At 44.7% G+C, this 27,105-nt stretch overlaps 1 protein-coding gene across 2 annotated transcripts in view; it reads right to left on the bottom strand.

Moving 5' to 3' along the window:
- Positions 1-23,390, bottom strand: part of LOC117355755 (cytochrome P450 7B1) — a 295,302-nt gene extending 271,912 nt beyond the window's left edge. The window contains exons 1-2 of one of the 2 annotated variants that reach the window (XM_033934755.1): positions 23,253-23,390; positions 21,887-21,971 (exon numbers count right to left, since the gene is read on the bottom strand). Coding sequence is in view for 1 of the 2 variants with exons in the window: in XM_033934754.1 (XP_033790645.1) it covers positions 12,587-12,684 (98 nt within the window). In the remaining variant the exon portion in view is untranslated. Of the gene's footprint in view, positions 1-12,586; positions 13,201-21,886; positions 21,972-23,252 lie in introns of those variants that run through there. The other variant, XM_033934754.1, reaches the window with a different exon arrangement.
- Between the last annotated feature and the right edge of the window lie 3,715 nt (positions 23,391-27,105).

Here is a 27,105-nt window from a genome sequence, read left to right as displayed (position 1 = left end):
TTTTCACTGTGGATCATTGGGCCTACCCATTTTTCTTTGTGGTAATCAGAACTGCACATAAAATATTTTGAGGTGCGGTTGCATTATATAATGATACAAAGGCATTATAATATTCTCTGCTTTGTTCCTCATTTCTTTCCTAAAAATTCTAACATTCTGTTTGCTTTCTAAGCTCCTGATGCACACTGGACAGAGAATTTCAACACATCAACAATGACACAGATTCCCACCCACCCCCCTACACACACACACCCCCCCGGGTGGTGACTGCTAATATAAACTTTGTATTATGTAGCTATAGTTCAGGTTGTTGCATGTGCCACGTGGCTGCCCAAACTTATAAGGTCCTCTTGCAATTTTTCACAATCCTCTTGTCCCCTCCCTAGCCTTGCTCTGCATATGCTTCCACAAAGTTATTCAAAATTGTTATATCACAAGAGGACCTTACAAGACTGGGCAAACAGTTGACACATTATCATTAAATGTCATCTAAGGATCAGCAACTTGAACTATATAGCTACATAATACAAGGTTTCATATCAGCAGTTAATGATATTAGAGTAGCTTTACCTCGTATTTCTAAGGCTCATCTTGCGTCAACTAGAAAATGTACATTTTTTTTTATTTGGGCCTTGTATTATAGAACAGTCTACCACTAGAGTTCAGAAAAAAAGATATTTAAAGACTCATTACTTTCAATTAGCTTTTTCTTACTGATATGACTGAAATCCGCAGATACAATCTGCATTGCAAAGTATGTGTGCATTGTAAAGTATATGTGAATTACCGTATTTTTTGCTCCATAAGATTTCCACCCAAAAGTGAGTGGAAATCTCAGAGCATCTTATGGAGCGAAGATACAATTTTTAAACCACCCAACACACCGTTTTAAAACACCACCCTCCCCACCGCTGCCCCTTCCTTTTAAACATGCTGCTGCCACACATTTTAAAACACCTTTCCACCTGCTGACGTAGTACCTGGTGCCCAAAATACGGGCACCCACCCAGCCCTGTAGGAATCTCTCCCCCCCAGTACTTTTAAATCATCTTCCCATACCCCTCAGTACTTTTAAAATACACCCCTTCCTGCTGCTGCCACACCTTTTTAAAACACGCTGCTGCCGCCCCTTTTAAAATGCCCTCCCGCCTGCTGCCACTGTAGTACCTGGTGGTCCAGTGTGTTTCCCTCCCTCGCTAGCAGCGCACAGGTCAGGAGCGCAGAAGTCAGGAGCAAGCTTTTGCACTCCCACCTGGCCCCTTGGTGCTATCTGAACGGATGCCATCAGTTCTCGCGAGTCTCCAGCATTCCAGTTGTCGGGAACTACGATCAAGGAGTTCCTGAACATTAATTGAGTAAAGGCGACCGGGAGAAGCTGGAAGTTGGATCCCAAGATAACAAAAGGAACCAGTTGCCCAGCGAAGTGGGAATGAAGCCCCCCAATGAACCCATAACTCCAGTAAAAATAACAAGGCCTCTGATTTGCCCATATTGAAGCGTAAGCCCACAAAATCCCCATATTCGTGTATTGTTTCCAAGAAAGCCGCTAAGGAACATTGGGGATCCATAAGATAAATAAGCAGATCATCAACGAAAGCCGCCACCTTAAAGCAAAAAGCACCGATGGACACACCTTTCACCACAGAATTCAGATGGATGTCACAAAGCAGGGGGTCTAACGACAAGATAAACAGTAGCAAGGACAAGGGGCATCCCTACCTCGAACCTCTAAAAATCTCAAACAAAGAAGACCTATAACCGTTCACCATAAAAAGCGCTGCCGGGGACACATATAATGCCTGCAGTGCTGAGACAAATCGCCCCGTAAACCCATAACTGCTCATGGTCACATATAAAAAAATCCCAACGCACCCTGTCAAATGCCTTTTCCACATCAAAGCTGATAAGAAGCGAAGAAGTACGATTACATGTACAGGATTCCAAGGAGGCAAGAATCCGCCGGAGATTCCTTTCAACCGAGCGACCCTTAACAATCCCGACCTGGGCCTCATGAAGGATCTCGGGGAGAACACGAGCGAAGCGATTGGCCAAAACCTTAATCAACAACTTCACCTCACAATTGAGCATGGAAATTGGACGATAAGATTCCAGCCTAGTGTGGTCACGCCCCGGCTTGGGAAGAACAATGATTTGGGCCACATTGAGATAGGCCGGCATGGCCTCTGCAGCAATCATCATATTAAACATGGCCGTAAGCGGAGATACAATCTCCACTCTCGTCAACTTATAAAACTCAGCCTGGAATCCATCGTTACCAGTTGTCTTCAAGGTAGGATTCTGACGAATAGCTAAGTCCACCTCCTGCTTCGAAAGCAGGACATTCAGCAAAGTCAAGTGAGCAGTAGTCAGGCGAGGCAAGTCCAAGGTGTTCAAATACAACTCCCCAGGCAAGCCCTGAGTTGAAGGCTCAGCATACAGAGTGGCATAATTGTCCTGAAACACCTGTCAGATGGCTTCATCATCAGTGACAGGCCTGGAATCATTCAATTTAAGAGATACAATTTTCTGCCTGCCCTCCCAATGAGAAATCAAACGGGCTAAGAGGCGACCACACTTATTACCATATGCATAAAGTTTATACTTATAGTAAGCCATACTTATAGTCGTACGCTGGTGAAGCCATTCATTCAAAGTGACTTGCACATCCAGCAAGGCTTGGCGATTAGCTGCAGTAGGGTGGCGTCCATACTCTCGAGGAAGAGCTACCAAATGCCTGGATAAATGCAAAATGTTCCCAACTTTTCTGAGCCTGCGTAACATAGCTAATAATGTGACTGCGGAGAACCGCCTTGGCAGCTTCCCAGAAAAGGACCGGGTCATCCCTATGTTGTCTATTACGATAGTGATAGTCCCTCCAACAAGCCAGCAAAGAATCATAAAACTTGGGATCATGATCGAGCCAAAGAGGATATGTCCATTGACAACTGTGCAGTGCCTGACCAGCGGGAACCCACTCCAACCACACCCAAGCGTGATCAAAGATTGCATAGGGACCGATCTCCATCCGTACAACTTGAGAAAAGATGGCCCGCGAAATCAACAAATAATCAATACAGGGTTGAATAGAATGTGCCCAAGACATATGAGTAAAGTCCTTCTCTGAAGGGTGCAAAATTTGCCAGACATCTTCAAGCTCCAAGAACTGATAGAACGATGGGAGCCCATTACCATCCTGAGCATGATGATTCGGGAGCGTGGTGGAGCAATCCAGTGAAGGGTCCCAGGGAGTATTAAAGTCCCCCCCACCAGCATTGGAAGGCAAGTATGGGGCGAAAGAATCGCATGCAAGCACTGATAAAATTTATGGTTATAGGAGTTTGGGGCATAAATACTACCCAAGAGAATAGAGTGTCCCGCGATCTGGCCCTTACAAAAAATAAATCGACCTTCAGAGTCAGTTACCACAGTAACAAGATGGTCAGCCACCCCTTTCCGAACTAGGATTGTGACCCCACATTTTCTCCATGAGCCTGCTGCCGCGACACAGGTACTCACCCAACCCTGCTTAAATTTGGAATGCTCTGCCGTGGTAAGGTGTGTCTCCTGAAGTAGTACAATGTCTGCCTTAAGAAAATTTTTGTACGCTTCACCCCCAATATTCTAGGTCACCACTCTAACCATGGAAAAGAAGAAAAGAAAAAGGCCATAAAATGGTGAAAAAATTCCTGTGTGATCCCAGAGTACCATCCCAGCAAGCGGTCTCCAGAATACAATCGTAACCAAGCACAGATGGCCATGCCACTGGTCTGACCCCTCCACAGCCACTCAGGATCAAAAAAATGATGCGTATCTCCCTGCTCTGAAACCAAAGGCCCCCAACCCAACCCCCTCCCCCCTAAACCACACTACACATCTCCTATCCCCAAACCCCATGATCCCCTTACTGATCCTCAGAAGAGAATCTGTCATGTCATGATGCCTATTCACCCGAAATATCCAAACAGGAACAGCACCTATTCCACCACTAAACAACCCCCCCCCCCCATGAGCCCTAGCAACCATCCCCAAGAAAGGCCCCAAACTCCTCCAACATAGAAAACAACAGCCAATAGCCCACTAGCCCATGGGCGGACCCCCCCCCCCCTTTTTTTTTGTGTTGTTGTTTTTTTTAGCCAAACCAAAGAATAGCAAAGAATACCGGAAGAAACCCCCCCCCCCCTTTCCAACATCCCAGCAAGAAATACAGAAATCATTCAACCAATGTCAAGGCTCTATCACTCGGAAGTGGGTCAGAAGGGAAGAAAAGCATACTGCAACATGTCTGGCTGAACCTGATGACTGGAGAGGAACCCGCCGGCCCAAGGCCTGCAAGGAACCGCAAAAACACACCACAAGCACACACCCCCAGCACACACTCCCTTCCAATCATGCTCAAGGCTGTTTAGCAAAATCCACCACAATGGCTGAACAGACTAAAAAGATAGAAAAACAGACCACCACAGGGAAAAAAGGCAAGACAAATACAAGGAGCTCTGAGGCACAAAGCAAGAAACAGAAAGTAGCAAAAGAGAAAAGAGAGAGTACACACAAAACACCCCAAACATACCAAGACACCCAGCCAACACATCCTAATCCAGCAAGCGCACTCCTCCCCCCCCAACCAACAACCCCAAATAGGCAACAGAAAAATAATGGTCAATTAAAGACTGGCAGTCCGCTTCAGGGGCCAACCAGACAGAGGCATGAATCGGGAGCAAGCTGTTCTCCATGGAATCCATGATATGTCCAGTCAAGACGGTCCACCAGAAGTCCATAGAGAAGGGGAGGCCCCCCTCCAAAGGCTCTTCAAGCAGGTCACCACAGGACAAGCAGATATTCCAACTTCAAGGCAACGCTGGAGCAACAGGGGACCCCCCCCCCCCAAACTCAAAAGGCAAAGGCCAACCACAAAGAGTCCAAGACAGCAGCAAGAAAGCCCAACCCGATCATGGGGCTGTGGAAGTTGGAAGGACACTACCACCATCCAGCTGGGAGAGAAAATCCTGGGCCGCCAACAATGAATCAAACATGCGAGTGGAGCCATTGTGGGAGACTCGAAGATGAGCGGGGTAGAGCAGCGCGAATCTGATCTGACGAGCAAACAAGGCGGAACAGATATGGCTAAACCGCCGTCGCTGCTGAGTCATTCAAGTGGAGTAATCCTGAAAGCAGAGGACTCTGCGGTTCTCGTAGAGCAGCTGATGCCCCCTCTCCCCCCCCCCCCCGAGCGCTTGCAAAATTGCCATCTTGTGCGCAAAGTTAAGCACCTGAAGGATTACCACCCTGGGTCAGGCTTCAGCCTCCCTCCGAGTCCCAAGCCAATGGGCCCACTCCACTCGAAATCGGCCCAACGCCTCCGAGAGCCCCAGAGAGTCCGGGATCCAGCGCTCAAAAAAGTTCCAAAGCTCCAACTCCACCAATGTTTCAGGCAGCCCTATAAAGCGGAGGTTGTTCCTCCGAGCCTGATTTTCCAGTTCATCAAGCTTTTCTTCCAGGGCTTCCAGGCCCTTCAGCTGCTGCTGGTGAGTATGCTCCACTCCACCTACGCGGTCCTCCACATCGCTAACTCGTTGCAGGAAATGTTCTAAGTCCCGGCCAACTCCGTCCAGCTTCCCCTGTAACCGGTCCAGCTTGTCATCTATAGGTTAGAGCTGTTTATCCAGAATGGAATCTAGGGCCGCGGTAACTTCTGATGTGATCTCTGCAACCCACATAGGAGCAGCGGAGGGCCCCGCCAGGTTTGAGGCAGTCGCCATTTCTTGCTCTGCTCTCGTTGTGTGCGCATTGATTTTGCCGCCATAAAGCACCGCACACTCTCAACTATGCCTCGTCAGTGGTGCAGGAGCCCCAAGGCAGCAAAGAAATAATTCAAAATTGGTGAGGAGCTGATAAAGATGGGTAAATTCTGGCGGGTTGCAGGAGAGACGATATTCACCGTCTACCCCTGACGCACGTGACTCCCTACTGGGCATGCAGTATTTCACAGCTTCTCAAATAAACTCATGAAATTTCTGAACTGCTAAATGGCTGAGATTTTGATAAAAGCCGTCATGCATTTTTCCTCTTGATAACACCCGCTATCTAATCATTTAGCAACCAAACCTCACTCCCCCATTTCCCATTTCAAAGATCACATGCACTCATCCACTGGGCAGATAATTTATCAGATAACTTACATACACTAATTCTACTTTCCTTCATCTGATCTTACTTTATGTAACTAATGCTTTATTTTAATTAATTTAAAATTTGCCCCTTAACAGTCTACCCCTACATCATTGTTCTCATTAGTAAACCTCAAAAAAGGCAACTGTTAGCTCTAAATTTAAAAAATGAAATAAAGAAACAGCAACAAGAAACAGAGTAATGCAAAGATTAGACTATAACCAATGAATAATAAGCAGTACTAACACAGGATTTGAGACATAAACAGACACACTGTACATTGAATTAGACTGTACAGTATTGGATCAAAGGCTGTGAATTTCATCACAACTGTTTCTGGCAGTCACACAAGCTGACTTCCTACTTTATGGGAAGTTTACATGGCCCAAACACAATTAGCACAAGTGTCTTGGAATAATACCTTTCAGCTGAACTCAAGATCATAGTAATAACCATTTCAAGATGAAGCAACAATAGAAATAATCATGCTCAGTCTCCAATGATTGAGAAATCCATGCATTGAGAAAAGGCTTGTAATGATTCCCCAGAAAATGATGTCAGATCACAGATTAGTCACTGTCTAATTATATGAGCTTGTGAGCCAAATTCAAATTCATTTGATTGTGCAATTATAACATTAGTAAAACAATGCCTGTTAATCTACCAATTGAGAAGCAGTCTGAAACTAAGCGAGCCACCTCATATTCATAAACATATTTTACATTTTTTTAGGGTTTAATTTTATAAGGGACTTAGGCATGTAGAACTTGGGCATCTTACGTGCTTAAACAGGCATTCATAAAATTGCCCTTAAGTATGTGCACATCAAAGTAAGAGTTCAGACAGTACCAGTGCTTATGCAATATACTCATAGGGGTTCCTGAGGTGGACAATAGATTCAATTTAGTAAATAGCACCCAAATTTGGATGCCAAAAATAATGAGCACTGTTCTATAAATGGCGTTCTGAGTTGGGCCCTGTTTATAGAATAGCCCTTAACTCAGGGATCTACGCCCAACATTTAGGCACGAGGATTTACACCAGCTGAAACCTGGTATAAATAAATCCCCATGCCTAATTTAGGTGCACATCCCCTGAATTACATTACATTACATTACATTAGTGTCTTCTATCCCGCCGATATCTTTCAGTTCTAGGCAGTTTACAACAAGAGTTGGCCTGGGCATTTCCAAGGAGAATACATGGTTAATAGATGTATGCGTCAGGGTCTGTGGAGGGTCGAATTCTGTAATATACATCCTTAGTGAACACCCCTGACACTTGAAGCAGAAGGGGGGGATTTGGAGAGCATACTCACACCCCATTTTCAGTTGTAACATGTCTAGCCAATTATTGGCGCCAATAGGCTCATTATTCAAATTGCACATGCAATTTTGGGATGCCATATAAGGAATTTCCCTGTATGGGTATAAAGGGATGGCAATAGTATTTTTGTGTATTATAAAATACAAAAGTATGTTCACTGCTTTAATTGTAACCACAAAAAGGCAGTATATCAAATTCCATCTCCCTTTCATTTTTAAATATAGAAAGACGAGGTTCTTATCTTGGTAATCTTCTTTCTTGTAGATGAGTCTAGTGGTCCTGAATGCTAGGGTCTTGTATCTGAACCAGCAAGTTGCTTGCAGAAAATGTCAATCATGTTTTCCAACTCGACCTCCTTCCCAGGGAGCTGCTCCTGCCCCCTCAGTTTGTACAAAAGCAATCAAGTAGCACTGTAATAAAATACATAAAAAGAAGGAGGAAAACTGGGAAAAATCCCTGACACTACAATTGTAACAAACATAGAAAATAACATTATAACATTCAAACTTCTACAACCAGCACCAAATGTGTATAGAGCTTGTAGTTACTTGCTTGACCTGCTAACAAGCAGCGACAAACCAGACTGTATGGTCATGATGATTTACCTATGCATCATCTTTCTTTCTTTTTTTTTTCTTAGCTCCTCTGAGAGACAGAAAATTCTTCCAATCCAGATTGATCCTTAGGCAGAAAGTAGGCAAAACCCATACAAAGGTCAGGGATTCAGGACCACTAGAAACATCTACAAGAAAGAAGAAGTAATCTTTCTTTCTAGTGCAATGTGTCTAGTGGTCCTGAACACTAGGGATGTACTAAAGCAGTTCCTAGGGTGGACCTGCAGTGCCTGCCTTTAAGACTGAGGTCCCAAAAGCAGTGTCCTATGACCACCCTATAGAATTTGGCAAAGGTATGAAGGATAGACCATGTAGCCCCTCTACATATCTCCTTGGGACCTAGTCTCCATTCACGAGACTGCAACTCCTCTAGTGGAGTGTGCTTTCATTGTGATCAGTGGGTGTTTACCACAGCCCACATAAATGGAGGAAACAGCCATTTTAATCCATCTGGAAATCAAGGCTTTAGACACCAGCCTCCCTTTCATGGCATGACTGGTCAGAACAATAAGGTGATCCGAAAGACTAAACTTGTTGGTAACTTCAAAGAAACACTCACTTCACATCCAACAAATGTAACACTTTATCCTTTTTCTTAGATCCCATAAGGCGAAAAGCAGGCAAGCAGACTTCCTGATTGACATGGAAGGCTGAGACTACCTTTGGTAAGAAAGATGGGACAGTGAACCTAAGGAACAGCTCCCTCAGGAAAGAGTTTGTAACTCAGAAACCATCTTGCCAACATAATCACCATCAGGAACACTGTCTTGACTGTTAGATCCAAGAGGGAAGCCTCCCATAAGGGCTCATATGGAGCTGTACTGAGACCTTGCAACATGATGTTAAGTCCAGGATGGGAAAAAGGGAATGCACCAGAGGTGCAACTGCAGAGCCCCTTTAAGGAACTGGGCAACATCTGGCTGAGAGGCAAAGGAGACTCGTTCCCCTCGAACTTGGAAACAGGTAAACCTTGCTACCTGCACTTTGAGAGAACCTACCAAAAGCCCCTTCTGAAGTCCCTCCTGCAAAAAATCCAGAAATACCAAAATCAGAGCTTACCAGGGCTCTATATCCTTCACCACACACCAGCGCTGAAAGGACTTCCAGGCTTTAGCATAGGCTACCACCAGGGATGGCTTGTTCGTTGTGAGTAACATGGTAATGACCAAATCTGAATAACCCTTGCATGTCAGGGTCACCTGCCCAAGAGCCATGCCGTAAGCTCAAAGTGTTACAGATTCTCGATAGTAACCAGTCCCTGAGTGAGAAGATCCTCTTGGACCAGAAGTCTGAGGCCTTCAGCCCTCTGGAGATGAACTAGGTCTGCATACCATGGTCTTTGGGCCAATCAGATGCCACCAGGTCTGCCAAGCTGGGATGTGTCACAACTGTGGATGACTTGACCGAGAATGGGCCGGGGGGAAACACATACAAGAGTGTCCAGCCCCTCGCTTCCGAGTTAGGTATTCGGCTGTAAGACAGTATATAAGTCCCTAACATAGTAATAATTAGCCACTCTATGTTACAGAGTAATGAGATGCAAAGCAGCTCTTTATTAAGTAAACACTATACCAATGTCTCTCAAACTGTGTGCCATGGCACAGTGGTGAGCCCTGAAGAGATTTCAGGTATGCCATGGAAGATTCCAGAATTCTTTTTAATTCCCTTCATAAGTATACACTAGAATCAATGACATATCCCGTACACAAGAAATCAATGGTATGAGTATCTGTGTTCATAAGGATACAACCACCCAGACAAGCATCATTTTTTAATTTGATTGATCCTTGAAAATTTTATTTATTATACAGTGGTTATCCTAACTTGAGCATCATGTGCCCGCCCTCTTTCTCTACCACTTCCATCCAGCATCTTCTCCTCTCTCTGTCCACTTCCATCCAGCGTCTGCCCCTCTCTCCACTTCCATTTTCTGCTCCCCTCTTTCTCTCCTCCCCACTTCTTTCCTGCATCTGCTCTTCTCTTTCTCTCTCTCCTCTCCAATTCCATCCAAAATAGGCTCCCCCTCTACCCTTCCCACTAATATCCAATGTATGCCCTTTCTCTCTCTCCATCCACCCTTCTTCCATCAACATCTGCCCCTTGTCTCTCCCTTTTCCCCACTTCCATCAGCATCTGCCCCCTTTCTTTCCCTCCAACACAATTCCATCAAGTATACTTCCCCTTTATGTCTCTCTCCCCTTTCCATGCACACCAATTCTATCAGCATCTGCCCTCTTTCTCTCCCTCCACCACCTTTCCATACCAGTATCCTGCTCCCTTCTCTCTCCCTTGACCCCACTTCCCTCTCCCTCCACCACCCTTCCATACAAGTATCCTGCTCCTTTCTCTCTCTCCCTCCGCCCAAATGCCATCCAGTATTTTGCCACCTCACTTCCCACCACTGCTGTATGCTTTTTGAACCAGCAGCAGTGGCAGTAAAACTTTTAAATGCAGTCATCCCAGGACCTTGCTACATCTCCCCGGCTGCCGGCTCAGCTCCAGAACAAGTAAGTGATGTCAGAGGGGGTAGACTGGCAGCCGCAAGGAGATGCAGCAAATTCCCGCGATGATTGCAGCTCGGCGATGACTGCGGCTCAGTAGCTGCAGTCATCCCAAGACCTTGTTGTACCTCCCCGCGGCTGCCGATCCACCCCTTCTAATGTCATTTATTTGTTCCGGAGCAGAGCCGGCAGCCGCAATCATCATGGAACCTTGCTTCACCTCCCCACAGCTGCTGATTCTGTTCCAGAATTCCAGAACAAGTAAGTGATGTTGGAGGGGGTGGGCCAGTGGCCGCAGGGAGATGCAGTAAGATGCCCATGATAACTGAATTGAAAGTTTATTGCCGCCGCTGCTGTTTCAGGAAAGCAACAGCGGCAGAGAATGGCAGTAGGTTCCAGACCCAGTGTCAGCTGTGAACCCCCTTAAGGCGTGCACCCGGGGTGGACAGCTCCCCCCCTCCCCCACTGGTAGGCTAGATTCTCCCAGACATTGCTTATAAGGTGCCTCACGAGCTGCATTGTTTATTTACCACTAGTGGCATAGCGAAGGTGAGAGGCGCCCGGGGCGGGTGCGCCCACTTCCACATGCTCCTTCCTTTCCCCCATATCTCTGTAACATTCCTGGCGTGAGCAGCAACCCCCAAGCTGTTGTCATGCCAGCGTAGGCTCTTCCTCTGATGTCACTTCCTAGGTGCAGGTCTAGGAAGTGATGTCAGAAGATGAGTCGATGCTGGCGCGACAGCAGCTAGGAGGTTGCTGCTCGCACCAGGAATGTTACAGAGGTACGGGGGAAAGGGAAGTGGCACACTGGCAAGCTAGTTGTGTTACTGTGTAATAGGAAATGGGCTGTACCAGTGGTCGGAGCATGAGAGTGAAATGGATGTTCCACCTTGTAGTGCCATAGAATACTATCAAGCAAATGTATTCCAAAGCACACTAAGGTGTATCATTTTGTACCTGCCGTTGACCTAACGTAAGCTTTGGCATCTAAGTTTCAGCATACCTAGTGTTACCAGATTTTACTTTAATAAAATCCAGACTCCCTAGACCAGGGATCTCAAAGTCCCTCCTTGAGGGCCGCAATCCAGTCGGGTTTTCAGGATTTCCCCAATGAATATGCATGAGATCTATGTGCATGCACTGCTTCAATGCATATTCATTGGGGAAATCCTGAAAACCCGACTGGATTGCGGCCCTCAAGAAGGGACTTTGAGATCCCTGCCCTAGACCCGCCCCTAGGCCCGCCCAATTCCACCCACCCATCCATCCTGTTATGCCCAAGTCCCATCCCCAAGCCTGCTCTAGCCCCGTCCCCACACTGCCTGCTCTCATCGGACACGATTTTGAGGAAGCTTTTCAAAAACCGGACAAAGTGCCGGGTTTTGAAAAGCCATTTTTGTATCCCCGGACATGTCCTCGAAAAGCAGGACAATGTCCAGGTAAATCCGGACATCTGGTAACCCTAAGCATGCCACAGTGGCTTTGCACTAATTCATTTACTAGGTTAGGTACACCTTAACACCACTATAAAATGGATGTCTTTGTTGCGCTTTATTTTGGTGCCACTTCAAAGAATTGCCCCCAAAGTGCTTTGGGACAGGGCTACTGTAATACTACGAAATTAAACAAATACTGTCACTGCTAGCATTCCATGATATCCAGAATATCTTATTTACACATCAGATATGAAATTTCTCCAGAATAACTTGGTCAATACAGCAGATACACAATCACTTACAAGTACTGGGTGCAAGAACAGTTTCGCAAATCGAATTAAGAATCCCAAAATAAAGTCACGAAGATTTCTCTTTAATAACAAACTAAGAATTAACTTTTTAAAAATTCAGAAAATGCACCCGCACTGCTACCTCATTCATTTAATCGCGCAGATGAATCTGGGGGGCAGCATTCAGAGCAGAAACACAACAAGTGAGCCGTGAAACCAGGTCTGCTTGGCTAACAGGTCACGTCTACACTCACCTCCTGCGTTTCCCGTAGAACAGAGAGGCGACGAGCAGCAACAGGGCAACAGTGACCAAGCTAGGCAAACTGAGCAGCGTCTGTAAGTACTGCAGCATCGTTTACCCCCGTGCCACCTTTCTAACGTGAGAAGACGTTTCTCGGGGAAGACGGCGAAAGCTCCACGGGAACAGTGTTTACTCGCAGCCCATCAGGAAGTGGCTTCCAACTTTTACAGAGAAAGAACTTTTTCCGAGACTAGGGCTGTGCGGGGAGGGCGCTGTTGAGTCACAAAGCAAGATTCCCGCGCTGCTCTCTCTCCTACCAAAAGGATCACAAAAGGGAAAATAAGCAATGTAGAACTCCGAGTAAGCGAGTCCTCTCACACACCCTGAAGGGTGCTTTCACATGGGAGCAACAGGAGGCGTGAAATCAACACTTAAGTTAAAGTACGCATGACTCTCGCACTCTCTCCTATGACATGCAAACATGTCTATTCAAATGATAAAAGGAGGGCGAAGTGTTTAAAAATTAAACACATTGGAAGATATTGTGAAAAAAAGAGGGCTGTAGTTGAGAACGAGAAGTGTGTCCTGTGGCTGGAATGCTCCTGCTTTCCAGCATAGTTCAGTGTCTTTCAGAACAGATTTTGGTTTTCCTGCATTAGGTTCTATTTAGGGCCTCTTCTGTTTGTAGCGTGGGGAGCCACGCTGAATGGCCCGCGCTGCACCCGACGCTCACTGAGTTCCTATGAGCGTCAGGAGCAGTGCGAGCCATTCAGCGCGGCTCTCTGCGCTCAAAACCGCTGGCGCAGTTTACTAGAAGAGGGGGTTCGTTTTCCTCAGCTTATTTTATGGCTGCAGCATCTAAAAACAGTGTTTATTTTCGTTATGGCTTTACTAGAGTTACCAGACGTTTGAATTGTCGGTCCTCTTTTTAGAGGTCATATCCGGGCATCAGGACGGCTTTTCATAACCCAGCACTTTGTCCACGTTTTGAAAAGCTTCCAGTTCGGGCCATAATCAGGAGGGCATGTGCGCAGATGCTATGCAATGATGTCAAGTGCATGTGTGTGATGTCATCACTTAACACATCTGAAGCGCAGATGCCCTCCTGACGTGGCACTAAGCACTTGGGGGCGTGGCTGGGAGGTGAACCTGGGGCAGAACAGGGCATGGTGTGGGCAGAATGGGCGGGCCTGGGAGGTGGGACCATAGGTCCGAATTTTATAAACATAAAATCTTGTAACCCTGGACTTCACTATGTTATATTACATGATGACGGGTCAAAAGCGCGCAAGGACAAAGGTGCGCCGACAACTGAGCGCGGACAACTGAGCGCAGGGCTTAATTGCGCCGAAGAAAAAAACGTATTTTAAAGGGCTCTGATGGGGTTCCCCCCCCCCACTCTATTTAATAGGGATCGTGCTTCCTCACGCTGCCATGTGTGGGGGGTGTAACCCTCCACATTATACTGAAAACTTAACTTTTTCCCTAAAAAACAGGGAAAAAGTTAAGTTTCCAGTTTAATGAGGGGGATTACAACCTCCCAAATCCCCCACAACACCAGCGCAATCTCTATTAAGTAAAGTGGGGGGGGGGGTTCCCCACCAACACCCCACGTCGGAGCCCTTAAAATACGGTTTTTCTTTGGCGCGATGAAGTCCTGCGCTCAGTTGTCCGCGCTCGGTTGTCGGAGCGCCTTTTTCCTCGTGCGCTTTAGACTATGAACCGAAAGATCTGTGGAAGCATAAAACTGAGGCCCATGCAGAAAGCTGCAGATGGAGTTCCTGCAAAAAAGTTGCCACAGTATGCAAATTAATGCTGAGATATTAATCGGCAACTCATTGCCAAAGTTAGGTACACCTTAATACCATTGTAAAATGGGTGCTAAGTGCATGCCTTTGTTGTGCTAATATTTTGGTGCCATTTCAAAGAATTGCCTCCATTTGGCCCCAATTCGCTAAAGTCTGTAATTGTCGCTACACCTGTTTTTACAGGTTTAGTGATCGCTGCTATCCGACCTGCTATCACTAAGCAAACCGATCGTCTACCGATCGGTTTGCGACCCCTTTGCGACCAAATTTCCCTCCTGCACTATTCACTAACCTCTCCTGCGATCCGATTCAAATCCGTGCATGCAAATGAGGAAAAACGCATGCAAATTGGACAGCGAGGCAATTCATCAACCAAAAATTTAAAATCGACTGGGCTGGCCGATCAACCCAAGAAGCGACTGCTAGAGACCAGTCGAAAACATCTTTCCGACTCAACAGCGCCATAGAAGCCCTGCTCTCTGCCCTGATCTGTCTCCTGCCTGCTCGCCCTGAATGCCGCCCTGCTCTACCCCGATCTGTCTCCTGCCTACATGCTCACCCCAAATGCCCCCTGCTCTGCCCTGCACTGTGAGCACCCGCACCGATGCCCCACCAATGACTCCTGCCCTCCCTTCCTGTAGCTAAGCTAGCCCAGCCTGCTGTCCGGCCCGGGCCACCCTCTCCCCGCACCTTTTAAACTCCTTGGGAGCAGGAGGGGTGGTCAGTCCCTTCAGCTCCAGGCCTCCTCCGATGCTGGCTGGGCCGGGCCCACCCCACCCTACCCCATACCATTAAACTCATTGGGAGCAGGAGGGGTGGTCAGTCCCTCCTACTCCAGGCCTTCTCCGATCTTCGATCCTATTTATTTGGGACTTTAACATTGATTAAATAAATAATTTTCTTTGTAATTAGATTTTTCTTTTCTTATTATATTATTGAATGTCTTAATCAATATTCTGTACAAGAAGTTTATTCTTGATAATTTGTTTAAATATAAATAAATAATAATAAAAAATGTCGCTCAAAATTGTGTTGTACAATTTTATTTTATTGAGTAATAAACCAATTAGTGCTGATAATTGAGTGATAATAATTATTGGCTCTAATTCTATTAAGCTGTGTTTGTAAATTCTATTAAGCTGTGTATGTAAATTTTTATGTGTGGATCCAAAAATGGGTATGGCCATGGGAGGGGCTTGAATTTCTATGAGTGTCGGAGCTGTTACAGTAGGTGGCGCTAAAAACCACGCTACAGTTTTATAAAAGGAGGGGGAGGTTATGTTGGTGGCAACATAATTAAAAAGGTACCTTTTTCCATATGCAATGAACTTGTTCCTGCATGCAAAATTTTTAAGAAACACTGTAATAAGCAAACACTTGTCTGCTTGTCATCAGAAACAAAACAGGTACATATGTGTATCAGAAACACTAATACAGGGGCACTATAAGAGAAACAGAGCAGCCAATAAAATGAAAAATAAGGAGGAAAAAAGCCTCCGATCCCAACCTTCACCCTACAGAGACATGTGACAGTATAGCAGGGTAAAAAAAACCATAATACCAATTAAAAAAAACCTTCTCATATACAAATTAAATTGGTGCTCTCTGCAAAGCACAAAAATCCACTGAAATTCCAAAGATTAACAAATGGCAGTACATTTTATTTTCATTGTTCATATCCTTCCAAACCAAGAAAGTTGAGAGGGAGAACAGAATTTTGAGCCTTAGCTGATTTCTTTAAGCAGGTGTAAAAATGATTTTGTTAGCCAAAATCATTGCCAGTTCGCAAAAGGTAGGGTTGGACTAATGGCATTAACAAGAAAGAGGTGCTAGAGGTAAAACCAAAAATATTTTATTGAAGGTACAAAAAATAAAAATAGAGCAATTCTACCAAGGATTTGGACAGAGCAAAAGAGACCTGACACAGATTTGAGTTTCGGCACAAAGGCCCTGATTTTATAAATGACACCTATAAGATATGCACCAAGGAACGCTGCCATCCCGACGCATGAACGGGCTAAAGGGGTGGGACATGACACGGATGGGGCTGGGATGGCCTGAGGGTGTGGCCATGGGTCCAGATTTTATTGAAGGAAAATCTGGTAACCCTATGCATAGCACTTGTCAATCTTCAGTTAGATGCCGTTTATAATCGTGCCTAACAGCACCTAAACTAGACTTAGGTGCCAGTATGCATCAAAATCTTAGGTGCCCCCTATTTATGCCAATTTTCTTGGCCTAAATACCAGTGCCTAAGTTAGGCACCTAGACACAAAACATGCCCAAGATCCGCTCCTAACCATGCCCATTTTCTGGTAGGTACCTTATAAGTTAGGCACTTACCACCCAACTAATTTTAATTTTTGCCAATTATGAGCTCATTATTGCTCATTAATGGCACCAGTTAAGCTCATTTCAAAATTGACATTGGGTTTTACTAAACAGCGTTAGAGGTTTCTAGCGCAAGCCGGCAAGGTAAATGCTCTGAAACTCATAGAATTCCTAAGAGCGTCAGGGCATTTACCTCGGCGGCCCGTGCTAAAAACCTCTAGCGCCGTTTAATAAAAGCAGCCCTAAGTTAGGTGTCTATATTGGCTAGGCGCACCAATCTAGGCGTCTAGCTTCAGTTGCCATTTATAGAACCTGGGCCAAAGTGCCTGCCTCAGGAGTCACAATATATGTGCCCTACGGTATTAAAGACAATGTAATGCTGAACACCTTAGTAGCTGCTACAAATGACTAATAAGTCAGTAATCGAGTCCAGTGTCCCTTACCGCAGTGCACAGGTTTCACTTCCAAAGGTAATGAAGAGCAATAAAGCCAAAATCATTATACCACCTACTACTAATAATAGAACTTTAAGGTCATGTTGAGTCTGGTCCTCTTCAGGGTGAGGAAGCTGTTAAACTGGAGCTTTTAGTTCTTACTCAGAAGGAGCCAGTCTTGTTCTTTATGAAGATTGTTCAAGGAAAGCTGGGAAGAGAACCTTGCCCCCCCTCCCCCGATTGTGCCAGAGGAAGACTAATTTGCATAATAGGACTACAGTCTATGAGAGCAACTAAAAACTAATTTGCAAAAGCAAGGCTCTCTAGTATGGCGTTTCCCTGTCCCTCCTCTGGCAGAAGGAAGTTCAGAAAGTACTGAATAATAAAAGCATTATCTTGTCTTGCAAAAGGAGTAGTAATAAACTTGTGGGTCTAGTGATGTTAATGGAACAGTATGTGGAGATTGTCTTTGATCTTTTATATTAGAGGCAAGTCCCTATCTTTCACTCTGAAGGACCAGTGACCAGCTCCATTCACTAACCAAAGTAAAGCAAGACCTTAAACTGCCCCCTGAAGCACTGAAGACCCAGGACTTTGTGATAATATACCTCTTTAGTCTAAAGATATTTCTAGTGCTGTTTAGGTAAATAGCCTCAACCTCTTAATGTGAAAACACAGTTAGCCAAATATTCAAAGCTATTTATTCATTAAGCAAATCTTGCTGTCTGGATAATTAGTATTGACCTGGGTCATGCTAAAATTTTTAGCAGCATTATCCAGATAATACCATTGAAAATCTTGGCAGACTAACAAATAGTTTGGTGGTAGAGCTTGGGCACATCCTGGGTGGAGCCAGAGTTTTCCCAAAGACTAGCGATTTTCAGTACCAGTATCCAGATAACTCAGGACAGTAGGCTATTCATTAGCTGCACTGAATCACCATTACCCAAATACTCACAGTTCTTTCCATTACAAAAGGATATTCAGTGCCCCTCAATACCCAGATACTGGCACTGGATATCCAGGTATAACTTGACTGCAATGAATGGAATTTAAAACAAATGCTTTCTGCTGTGACTGAAAATCAGGCCAAATGCCTTATGTTAAAGAGAGGTTTCTATCAGTGAGATTTTTCTTAAATCTGGATTGTGTACTGTAAATTCCCTACTTAACTGTTCTATTTTGGTAAACTTCCCAGGAAACTATTTTCTCTTTATCAATGTTTATACATATTTTTTCTAATTTGGAGCCTCTGGATTGTTTGAAGTTGAAAAGTAGAGTCTGCCTAAACTACTATAACAAATGGACACAAATAGAATGCTTTAAACCACAGGAATTTTAGAAGTGTGAGAACTGATGGTAAGGTCAAATAGTGGAGAAATCTGCTTTATTGCAGGCATTTTCTCATTATTCTTAATAAAAGATAATGTTGAGACATAAACTTGTATTTAACATTCAGTGATCAAGTGTCAAAGAAATACTTATATAAAGCATAAAGATAGAAAGTATAAAAACATGTGAAAAAATGAAATATCAGAGAAGACAATAGTTCAAGTGAATGCCATAGAAGTTGGAAGTGTGTGGCACAGTGGTTAAAGCTACAGCCTCAGCACTCTGGGGTTGTGGATTGAAACCCACACTGCTCCTTGTGACCATGGTACATTAGATAGATTGTGAGCCTGCTAAGACAGATGGAAAAATGCTTGAGTACCTGAATAAATTCATGTAAAAACCATGGAATAGAACAGTGTCTTGCAAACTCTCCGGAGTTGTGGCACACTAATCTCAGGACTACAGCTGGAGGGCATTCGGAAATATGCAGATGTCATGCACATGTGTGACATCATCACATAGATGTATGTGTCTTAAAAATTATTAATCTCAACCAATAAAATATATCACTCTCATAGAAAGGAATATCTTTTATAAAGAAATATTAATTTGGGGAGAAGTTAGCATGCTTGATTAACACTCAGCTCAGTAATAACAAATATACAGTGGTACCTTGGATTACGAGCATAATCCGTTCCAGGAGCATGCTCGTAATCCAAAATGCTCGTTTATCAAAGCGAGTTTCCCCATAGGAAATAATAGAAACTCACTTTGATACGTTCCCCCCCCCCCCCCCCCCACCCCCATGAGAACCGGAATTGCTCCCCCTGAAGGCCCCCCTTGCAATCCGGCACCCTCCCCCCGCGATCTGGCACCCTCCCCCCATGATCTGGCACCCCCCCCCCGACGTGATTGGGCACCCCCTCGCCGTGATTGGGTACCCCCCGCCGCTTCTTACAGTCATCTGGGTACCGGCACCGGCATGTCCTGTGCTTGGTGCCGGTGCCCGAAGTTCGGCCTCCTCTTCTGCTGGGCCTTGAGCATCTGCGCATGCTCAAGGCCCAGCAGAAGAGGAGGCCGATCTTCGGGCACCGACACCAAGCACAAGACATGCCGGTGCCGGTGCCCAGATGACTGTAAGAAGCGGCGGGGGGTGCCCAATTGTGGTGGGGGGTGCCCAATCGCATCGGGGGGTGCCGGATCGCATCGGGGGGTGCCGGATCGCGAGGGGGCGCTCGTTAATCAAGCCACGCTCGGTTTCCAAGGTGCCGATTTTGCAAATGTTTTGCTTGTCTTGCAAAACACTCGCAAACCGGTGCACTCGTAAACCGAGGTACCACTGTATACGAGTAGTTATTCAAGAACTAAGACTCAGAACATTTATAAGCAAACTGAAAATTTAATCAAGCAGGTAGGCAGCTGTTACAGATAGGATCTTTAAGCAAAGAATTAACAGAAATACACTAGACAAAATTTATCGCTAAGATTAAAGGTTCAGAAAAAGAATAGAGACGTCAAGCATCAGATCCCATATATTTTACTAATATATGTTCATCAGGATTCAGGCTGACTGGAAAATGGATATAAACAGTTAACAGTGATAGATTAGAACAGGGAAAGATGGGTCCACATGGCATTTAAAAAAAAACAGCCCCAATACAATTTCAATACTTTCTATTTTCTTTAAAGCACAAAAATACCATTCTAATTACTTTTAAAAGCAGCACAATACAGTTAATCAGCATAATAATAACCGTTTTCTGTCCCAGTATTTTAACTTTTAGAAAAGAAATTTTATCTGTGCACCATTAATTCTTGCCCACATTCTCCACCATTTAAATATGCTATAAAATTATTATTAATCTCCAATAAAATATATCACTCTCATAGAGAGGAATATATTGTATAAATAAATATTAATTTTGGGGGAAGTTAGCTTGCTTGATTAACACTCAGCTCTGTAATAACAATTAAATACAGTGGTACCTTGGATTACAAGCATAATCCGTTCCAGGAGCATGCTCGTAATCCAAAATGCTCGTTTATCAAAGCGAGTTTCCCCATAGGAAATAACGGAAACTCGCTTTGATAGGTTCTACCCTCCACCCCTCCCGAGGCCAGCAGCGCTGCTCCCCCCTGAGAACCAGCATTGCTCCCCCCAAAGGCCCCCCCGCAAACTGGCACCCTCCTCCCATGATCCGGCACCCCCCCCCCCCCCGCTGCCATCGGGCACCCCCCAACCGCCATAGGGCACCCCCCCACACTGTGACCTGAGGTCCCCCAACCCACCCGAACCCTCTTCTTACTTCAGTGTAGCCTCCGCACCAGCACTGGCACCAGCATGTCCTGCCGGTGCCTGAAGAGCTGCCTCCTGTGCTGGGCCTTGAGCATGTGCGCAGCACAGGAGGCAGATCTTCGGGCACCGGCAGGATATGCTGGTGCCGGTGCCGGTGCGGAGGCTACACTGAAGTAAGAAGAGGGTTCGGGTGGGTTGGGGGACCTCAGATTACGGCGCATGCTCACATGCTCAAAGCCCAGCACAGGAAGCAGATCTTCGGACACCGGCAGGACATGCTGGTCCCGGTGCCGATTCGGACGCTATACTGAAGTAAGAAGAGGGTTCGGGTGGGTTGGGGGACCTCAGGTCGCAGCAGGGGGGTGCCCGATGGCGGCAGGAGGGGTGCTGGATCGCTGGGTGGAGGGTGCCAGTTAGCGGGGGGGCACTCACAAATCGAAACGTGCTCGTTTTCCAAGGCGCCGATTTTGCAAATGTTTTGCTCGTCTTGCAAAACACTCGCAAACCGGTGCACTCGTAAACCAAGGTACCACTTTATATGAGTACTTATTAAAGAACTAAGGGCTCTTTTACAAAGATGCATTAGCGGTTTTAGCGCACGCTTAGCATGCACTAAAATTCCACGCGTGCTAGCCGCTACCGCCTCCTTTTAAGCAGGTGGTAGTTTATTGGCTAGCGTGCGCTAATCGTGTGCATGTGCTAAAAACGCTAGCACACCTTCGTAAAAGGAGCCCTAAGACTCAGAACATTTATAAGCAAACTGAAAATTTAATCAAGCAGGTAGGCAGTTGTTACAGATAGAATCTTTAAGCAAAGAATTAACAGAAATACACTAAACAAAATTTCTCTCTAAGAAGACAGGTTCCAACCTTTTGGCTTCCCTGGGCCGCATTGGCTGAAAAAAAAATGTTTCTGGGGCTGCACAAACACGCAAACACTGCAGCAAGACAGAGGAGGGAGCCAGCAAGACAGTAAATACCCGGGGCCAGCAGAGGAAAATACTGCATCGCCCTCGACCGGGGCTGCACAAAATACTTCACGAAGCCACATGTGGCCCTAAGGCCACAGGTTGGACACCGCTGCTCTAATATTAAAGGTTCAAAGTTACTCACACTACTGGTTGAAAAGTCCTTAGAAGGCTGCAGGATAGGGCCCACTACATATTTGCAGAGGTTGCAGCTTGGTCCAGCACTGGTCCTAAGGAAGATAGAAAGAGAGCAAACCCCACATGGTATCCATGCTCTATAGATATGGGGATGATTACCAGGATGTATCAAAACTCAGTGGCAGTCTCTATCTCACATCCAATCATATAGCAGAGCATCACAGAGCAGGGTAGTCTTTATCATGGTGAGGTCATGATGAGATTTTCTCCAGCCATGCATTTGTGTATTCGCCTTAGCTGTATCTGTCTGGCCATGTCTTTTGTCCTTTTACTTAACACTGTCTGAAGGCAAACTGGCTCAGTCCTTTTTCTGGCACACCCAGACATGCCCCTGCAATAGGTGCTTTCTAGCACAGCATCTGGACAAGATGGCTGGGGGGGCAGGGCTGGACTCCTAACTTTTCAGAATCCCAATTAGAAATCATTTTTACTTTAAATCCATCATTTACTAATTGGGAATAAAAGCACAATCTACTAAGGATGCAATTACTATATATACAATACTTAAACCTTGAAAGAAAGGAAGATAAACGAAAAAGTGGGCAAGGGAAAAAGAGACCATTTGGTGTATGGAGTGTGGCATTTAACACAAAGAGAGACCACTCTGTGTATGGAGTGTGGTAACATATAATATCACGTTACATATTATGATCGGGCGTGGCCAAGCTGGGCTCAGCAAGTGACCTAACCCAGTACACACAAACCTCAGCCGAGTGGTTTGTGAGGTTGTTATGGTAGCTTGGTAAGGCTCAAAATAAAAGAGTTCAAAACTTTGGGTGCAATTTTCTTAGGTACTGTTTATTGTTTCACCAGCATAACAAGGGTCAAATAAATTCTCAGGTTTGTATCACCTTGTGCTTAAGTCCAGCATTCACAAACCAAACACAATTGCAGTTTAAGCCAAAAATATGCCAAAACATAAAAGCCGTATTTCAACAAAATGAAAGTTTTTCTTCTGCCAGGCAAAACTCCCTTGGGGTTAGGCTTAATGCCCCAAGGGTGGGATCCTCTTCAAATAATTTTCCCTCAATGGATCAGCTTGGAAAAATCCCCTCCCCAGATCACAACAAAATGGCTGCCTGTGGCTTGTATTTAAAGTTCAAAATAAAACTTCAACATTTCCAATAAACTTGAGCAAACTTTACTTTTCCTTCCAGCTCCCTTATTAGCAATGGCCCTTAGCCTATGTCCATACCTTCAGAGCTGGGCAAATCAGAACATTTCATTTCCATATCATAGGTATTGTCATTATCTGCCATTTCACTATCCTGCACAAACCCAGAATCAACCTTATCATTAGCCTCATCACAAACCTCTGCCTGAGTTTGTTGCCATGAGGTGGACTGTTGCTTTCTGGTTCTCTTTGGCTGTAGTCTGCTGCTTTCTTTTTGCTATGTGGCTCTGGCTTGCTGAGTCTGGAGCAGGTGGGCACTCTGAGGCTGGCCCTTGAATGGTCTCTGTGTGAAAACTAAACCCTTTTCTTTCATTGCAGGGAGCTGATTAGTCCTCCCTGCAGGTGTGTTAGGGTAGCCTGCCCTTAGAGAGCTTCTTACCTAGCCTAAACCAGTTTGAGCTTGTTTGGGTGTGGCCAGTATTCCATTCCTGCTCTTTCCTTTCCCTGGCCCTATGGCTGCTGGGACATGTAGTCCTGGCTGTTTCCTTACAGCTGGCTTAGGTAAAGCTAAACCAGATCTGTCTGCTTTAGGCAGGGCTTTAGAAGGTTTCATTGCTGGAAGGCTTGGCTTGTAAGTATTCCTAGGGGCTGCTTTGGGACTCTCCTTAGCAGGCTTAGGAATAATTTCAAAAGGCTTTAACCTCATTTCCCTCCTCTGGCAAGGCTTCCTCACTAGGAACAGGGGCAACCCTGTGACAATATGTACGGAGGACCTCCAGACAGGGTTCTGAGCTGCTAGGGAGGGGGTGCTGGAAGAGGAGAAGCATAGAGAAGAGAGGTGCCGGTGAGGAGCAGTGGCACCAGCTGACTGCCTACAGAACATGTCTCGCGCTGTGAGAGGCACATCCTGTAGGTAGTCAGCCAGTGCCTCTCTGTCTCGCAGGGCACCAGAAATCTCACCGCAGCACACAGTTTGCGATATACCGTAGCCATCATTTTGTTACCTGCCAAAAGTGAAGACCAGAGTCATCTTTAAAAGCCAATTCAACAGATGTACTGACTTCATCAAATGAATCAATAAATTATATACGTGTAACAGCATGTGATCCAGAAAAGTATTGCATCTAAAAAAAAGTATAAAAAAAGAAGACACAAGACAACAGTGTCCTCAATGAAAGCAATCCCCCTAATTCTATAAACTTATGACTAGCATGCAAAATTATAGAATAGCATCTAATTTAAGTGGGGGCTAATTGGTTTTAACTGCCAATAATAACCCTTAAATGGCATTAGTTTGCAGTTACACACTTAACTGCACTTAGGCACTGTTCTATAAATGGCCACCCAAAGTTAGGTGCCAGGAAGATCCTTGCTAAAATGGTATTCTGCAAAGGGCACTCTACATGGAATGTCCTTTACAGAATACCAGCTTAGTGCGGATCTCGCACCTACCACGGCACTTATGCCTGCTGAAACCTGGTGCAATTACTGGCGTGCAGCTAGTGGCAGATGGGTGCATAAATGGCTCTATACTATAACAACATGCCTAATTTCTGGGAGCGACCCTGACCCACCTATGCCCAGTCCATGTCCACGCCCCCTTTTGAGTTCTCTTCATTAAATGTAGACAAAACTCATTAAGGAGGAAAGGAGGTAAAGTTACAGCACAACAAAGCTGAAAAAACACCCCATTAATTCATAATTTGCTAAGCACCTCAGTACTATTTAAAGGCGAAAGAAAAAGCCTCAGATTACTGATGAGGTTACAATAATACTCTACCAATCCAACATCACAGACATAAAAATACTTATTCCAAAGAAGTTTATCTATATATAGCGAGGAATTCAAGAAAGCATGGGATAGGCACATGGGATCTCTTAGAAGAGATAATGATTGCTGCGGATGGGCAGACTGGATGGGCCATTTGGCTTTTATCTGCCATCATATTTCTATGTTTCTATCTGACTCTCTGGGCAAAGCTGCGAACAAAACAAGTACATGTGGCAAACAATTTGCAGGTTTCGTATTTGTAACCAAAAACTCTTAAAGCCTTATCTCTCTATTCTACTTACATGTACTCGATGTCCCTACATTGTGACTATTACTCTGACTTTCTCCCTTTCTACATGTATTCTCCCTCTCTACACATATTCGACGACTTCATTGTAATTATTTTCACTGATTGTCCAGCTCTTCTTATTGTAAACCACCTCGAACTACTATGGCTTTGGCGGTATATAAGAATAAAATTATTATTATTATTTAATGGCTCCCTAACGTCCTGTACTTATATCTCCCATTATTTCCCAGTGTAGATTTCTTATGTGGCAGTGGTGGCTCTAAGTCCTAATGGGGATCAGGTGGTTTCATGTTAACAATGGAGCTGTTTGTTACTGTTAAAATCACTCAAGTTGTAGAGGAAAGGTCTAGTTGCCCTCTTAACAGCAATAGGAACTGTGGCCCTTTCTGTGCTACCAACTGCTTCTTTGCATCAGCCAGAATCATGGGACTCTGGGTGGAAACAGGGCTGAGACTCTGTCATCACTAACTGGAAGCAGAAGAAGTACCTACCTTATGTTCTTCCCCATTTGTTCTTTTCTATCTGAATAATGTAGTTAGACAAGTTCCTGCTGAACCGGAACGTACGCAGGTAGGGCTGGTCTCAGTTAGGGCACTGGTCTTTGACCTAGGGGCCACTGCGGGAGCGAACTGCTGGGCACAATGGACTACTGGTGTAACCCAGCAGAGGCAATTCTTATGTTCTCCCTATTTCTCCTTTCGTACCAGTTCAGTCATTGTTATTAATATGTGCTTCATGTTTATCTATTGTCCGTTTTTAAAAATTTTATATACATTTTTGTTTCCTCTTTTATTTTAACTATGTATAATTGCCTTCAAGACTGATTAGGCGGTATATCAGATTTTTAATAAATTTGTAAACTTATTTAAAACCAGGTGCTAGCCACAGGTGTGTGGCAGAGAGAGCATGGCCTAAGGGCATGCCACTTTAGAGCTCCTTTGAAACTCAGATGAGAACAAAGGGAGCAGAGAACTCTGTTGGTAGGGTTCATAGACAGTGGCGCACAGTCTTTGTAGCTCAGCCTCTCCTTCCTGTGACTAGAGCAGCCTTCCTTTTGGCTGGAGCCTACCACAGTCTCAGAACTGGAAGGGGGGGGGGGATCGACAAGAGCTGTAGTGGGCTAAGCTCTGTAAAATAGCCACACTCATCCATCATTCTGGCTTTGAGACAGGTAATGTACAACTTTTATGAATCCTGAAAAAATCCAGACAGTTAGCAATCCTAGTTTCTTGAATCCAGACAGTTGGCAATCCAAGTTTAGGCCCCCCTAAACTTTTGGTCCTAAGGCACGTGCTTAGTTTGCCATGCCTTAATCTGTTTATGTAGCATCACATAGAAAGCGTTTTTGTTTTGTTTTTTTAATATTTTTTATTCATTTTCAAGATTACATTAAGTGTTAAAATATATTCAATCACATAAACAATAAATACATCACTTAGAAATAATCATTGACACATCTTACAAATTCTTATACCCTTCCCTATCCCAACCCTCCCTCCCATATATTTCATTATCATATAAAACATGTGATATTAAAATACCCCCCTCCCTGCACCTTAAATTAACAAATAATATAAGGGAACCAATTTTAAATTAATCTTTACAATATTTTGTTAATGGTTTCCACACATCCTGAAACTTTTTAAGATAACCCCGCTGTATTGCAATAAACCTTTCCATTTTATATATATGGCATAAAGAGTTCCACCAGAAGTTGTAATTTAATCTCCTCCAATCCTTCCAATTAAATGTGATTTGCTGAATGGCAACTCCAGTCATTATAAGTAATAATTTATTGTTATTTGCAGAAATCTGACTTTTGGCTCTCATTTCCATACCAAATATCACAGTATCATAGGATAATGCCACCAGGTTGTCTAATAAATTATTAATTTGGTCCCAAATTGATTTCCAAAAATTCAGAATAAATGGGCAATGAAACAATAAATGATCTAAAGTTCCTGCCTCTAA

This window comes from Geotrypetes seraphini, chromosome 2 (assembly GCF_902459505.1).
Source record: "Geotrypetes seraphini chromosome 2, aGeoSer1.1, whole genome shotgun sequence".
Classification (NCBI taxonomy): Eukaryota; Metazoa; Chordata; class Amphibia; order Gymnophiona; family Dermophiidae; genus Geotrypetes; species Geotrypetes seraphini.
This window is presented reverse-complemented; position numbering and strand designations above follow the sequence as displayed.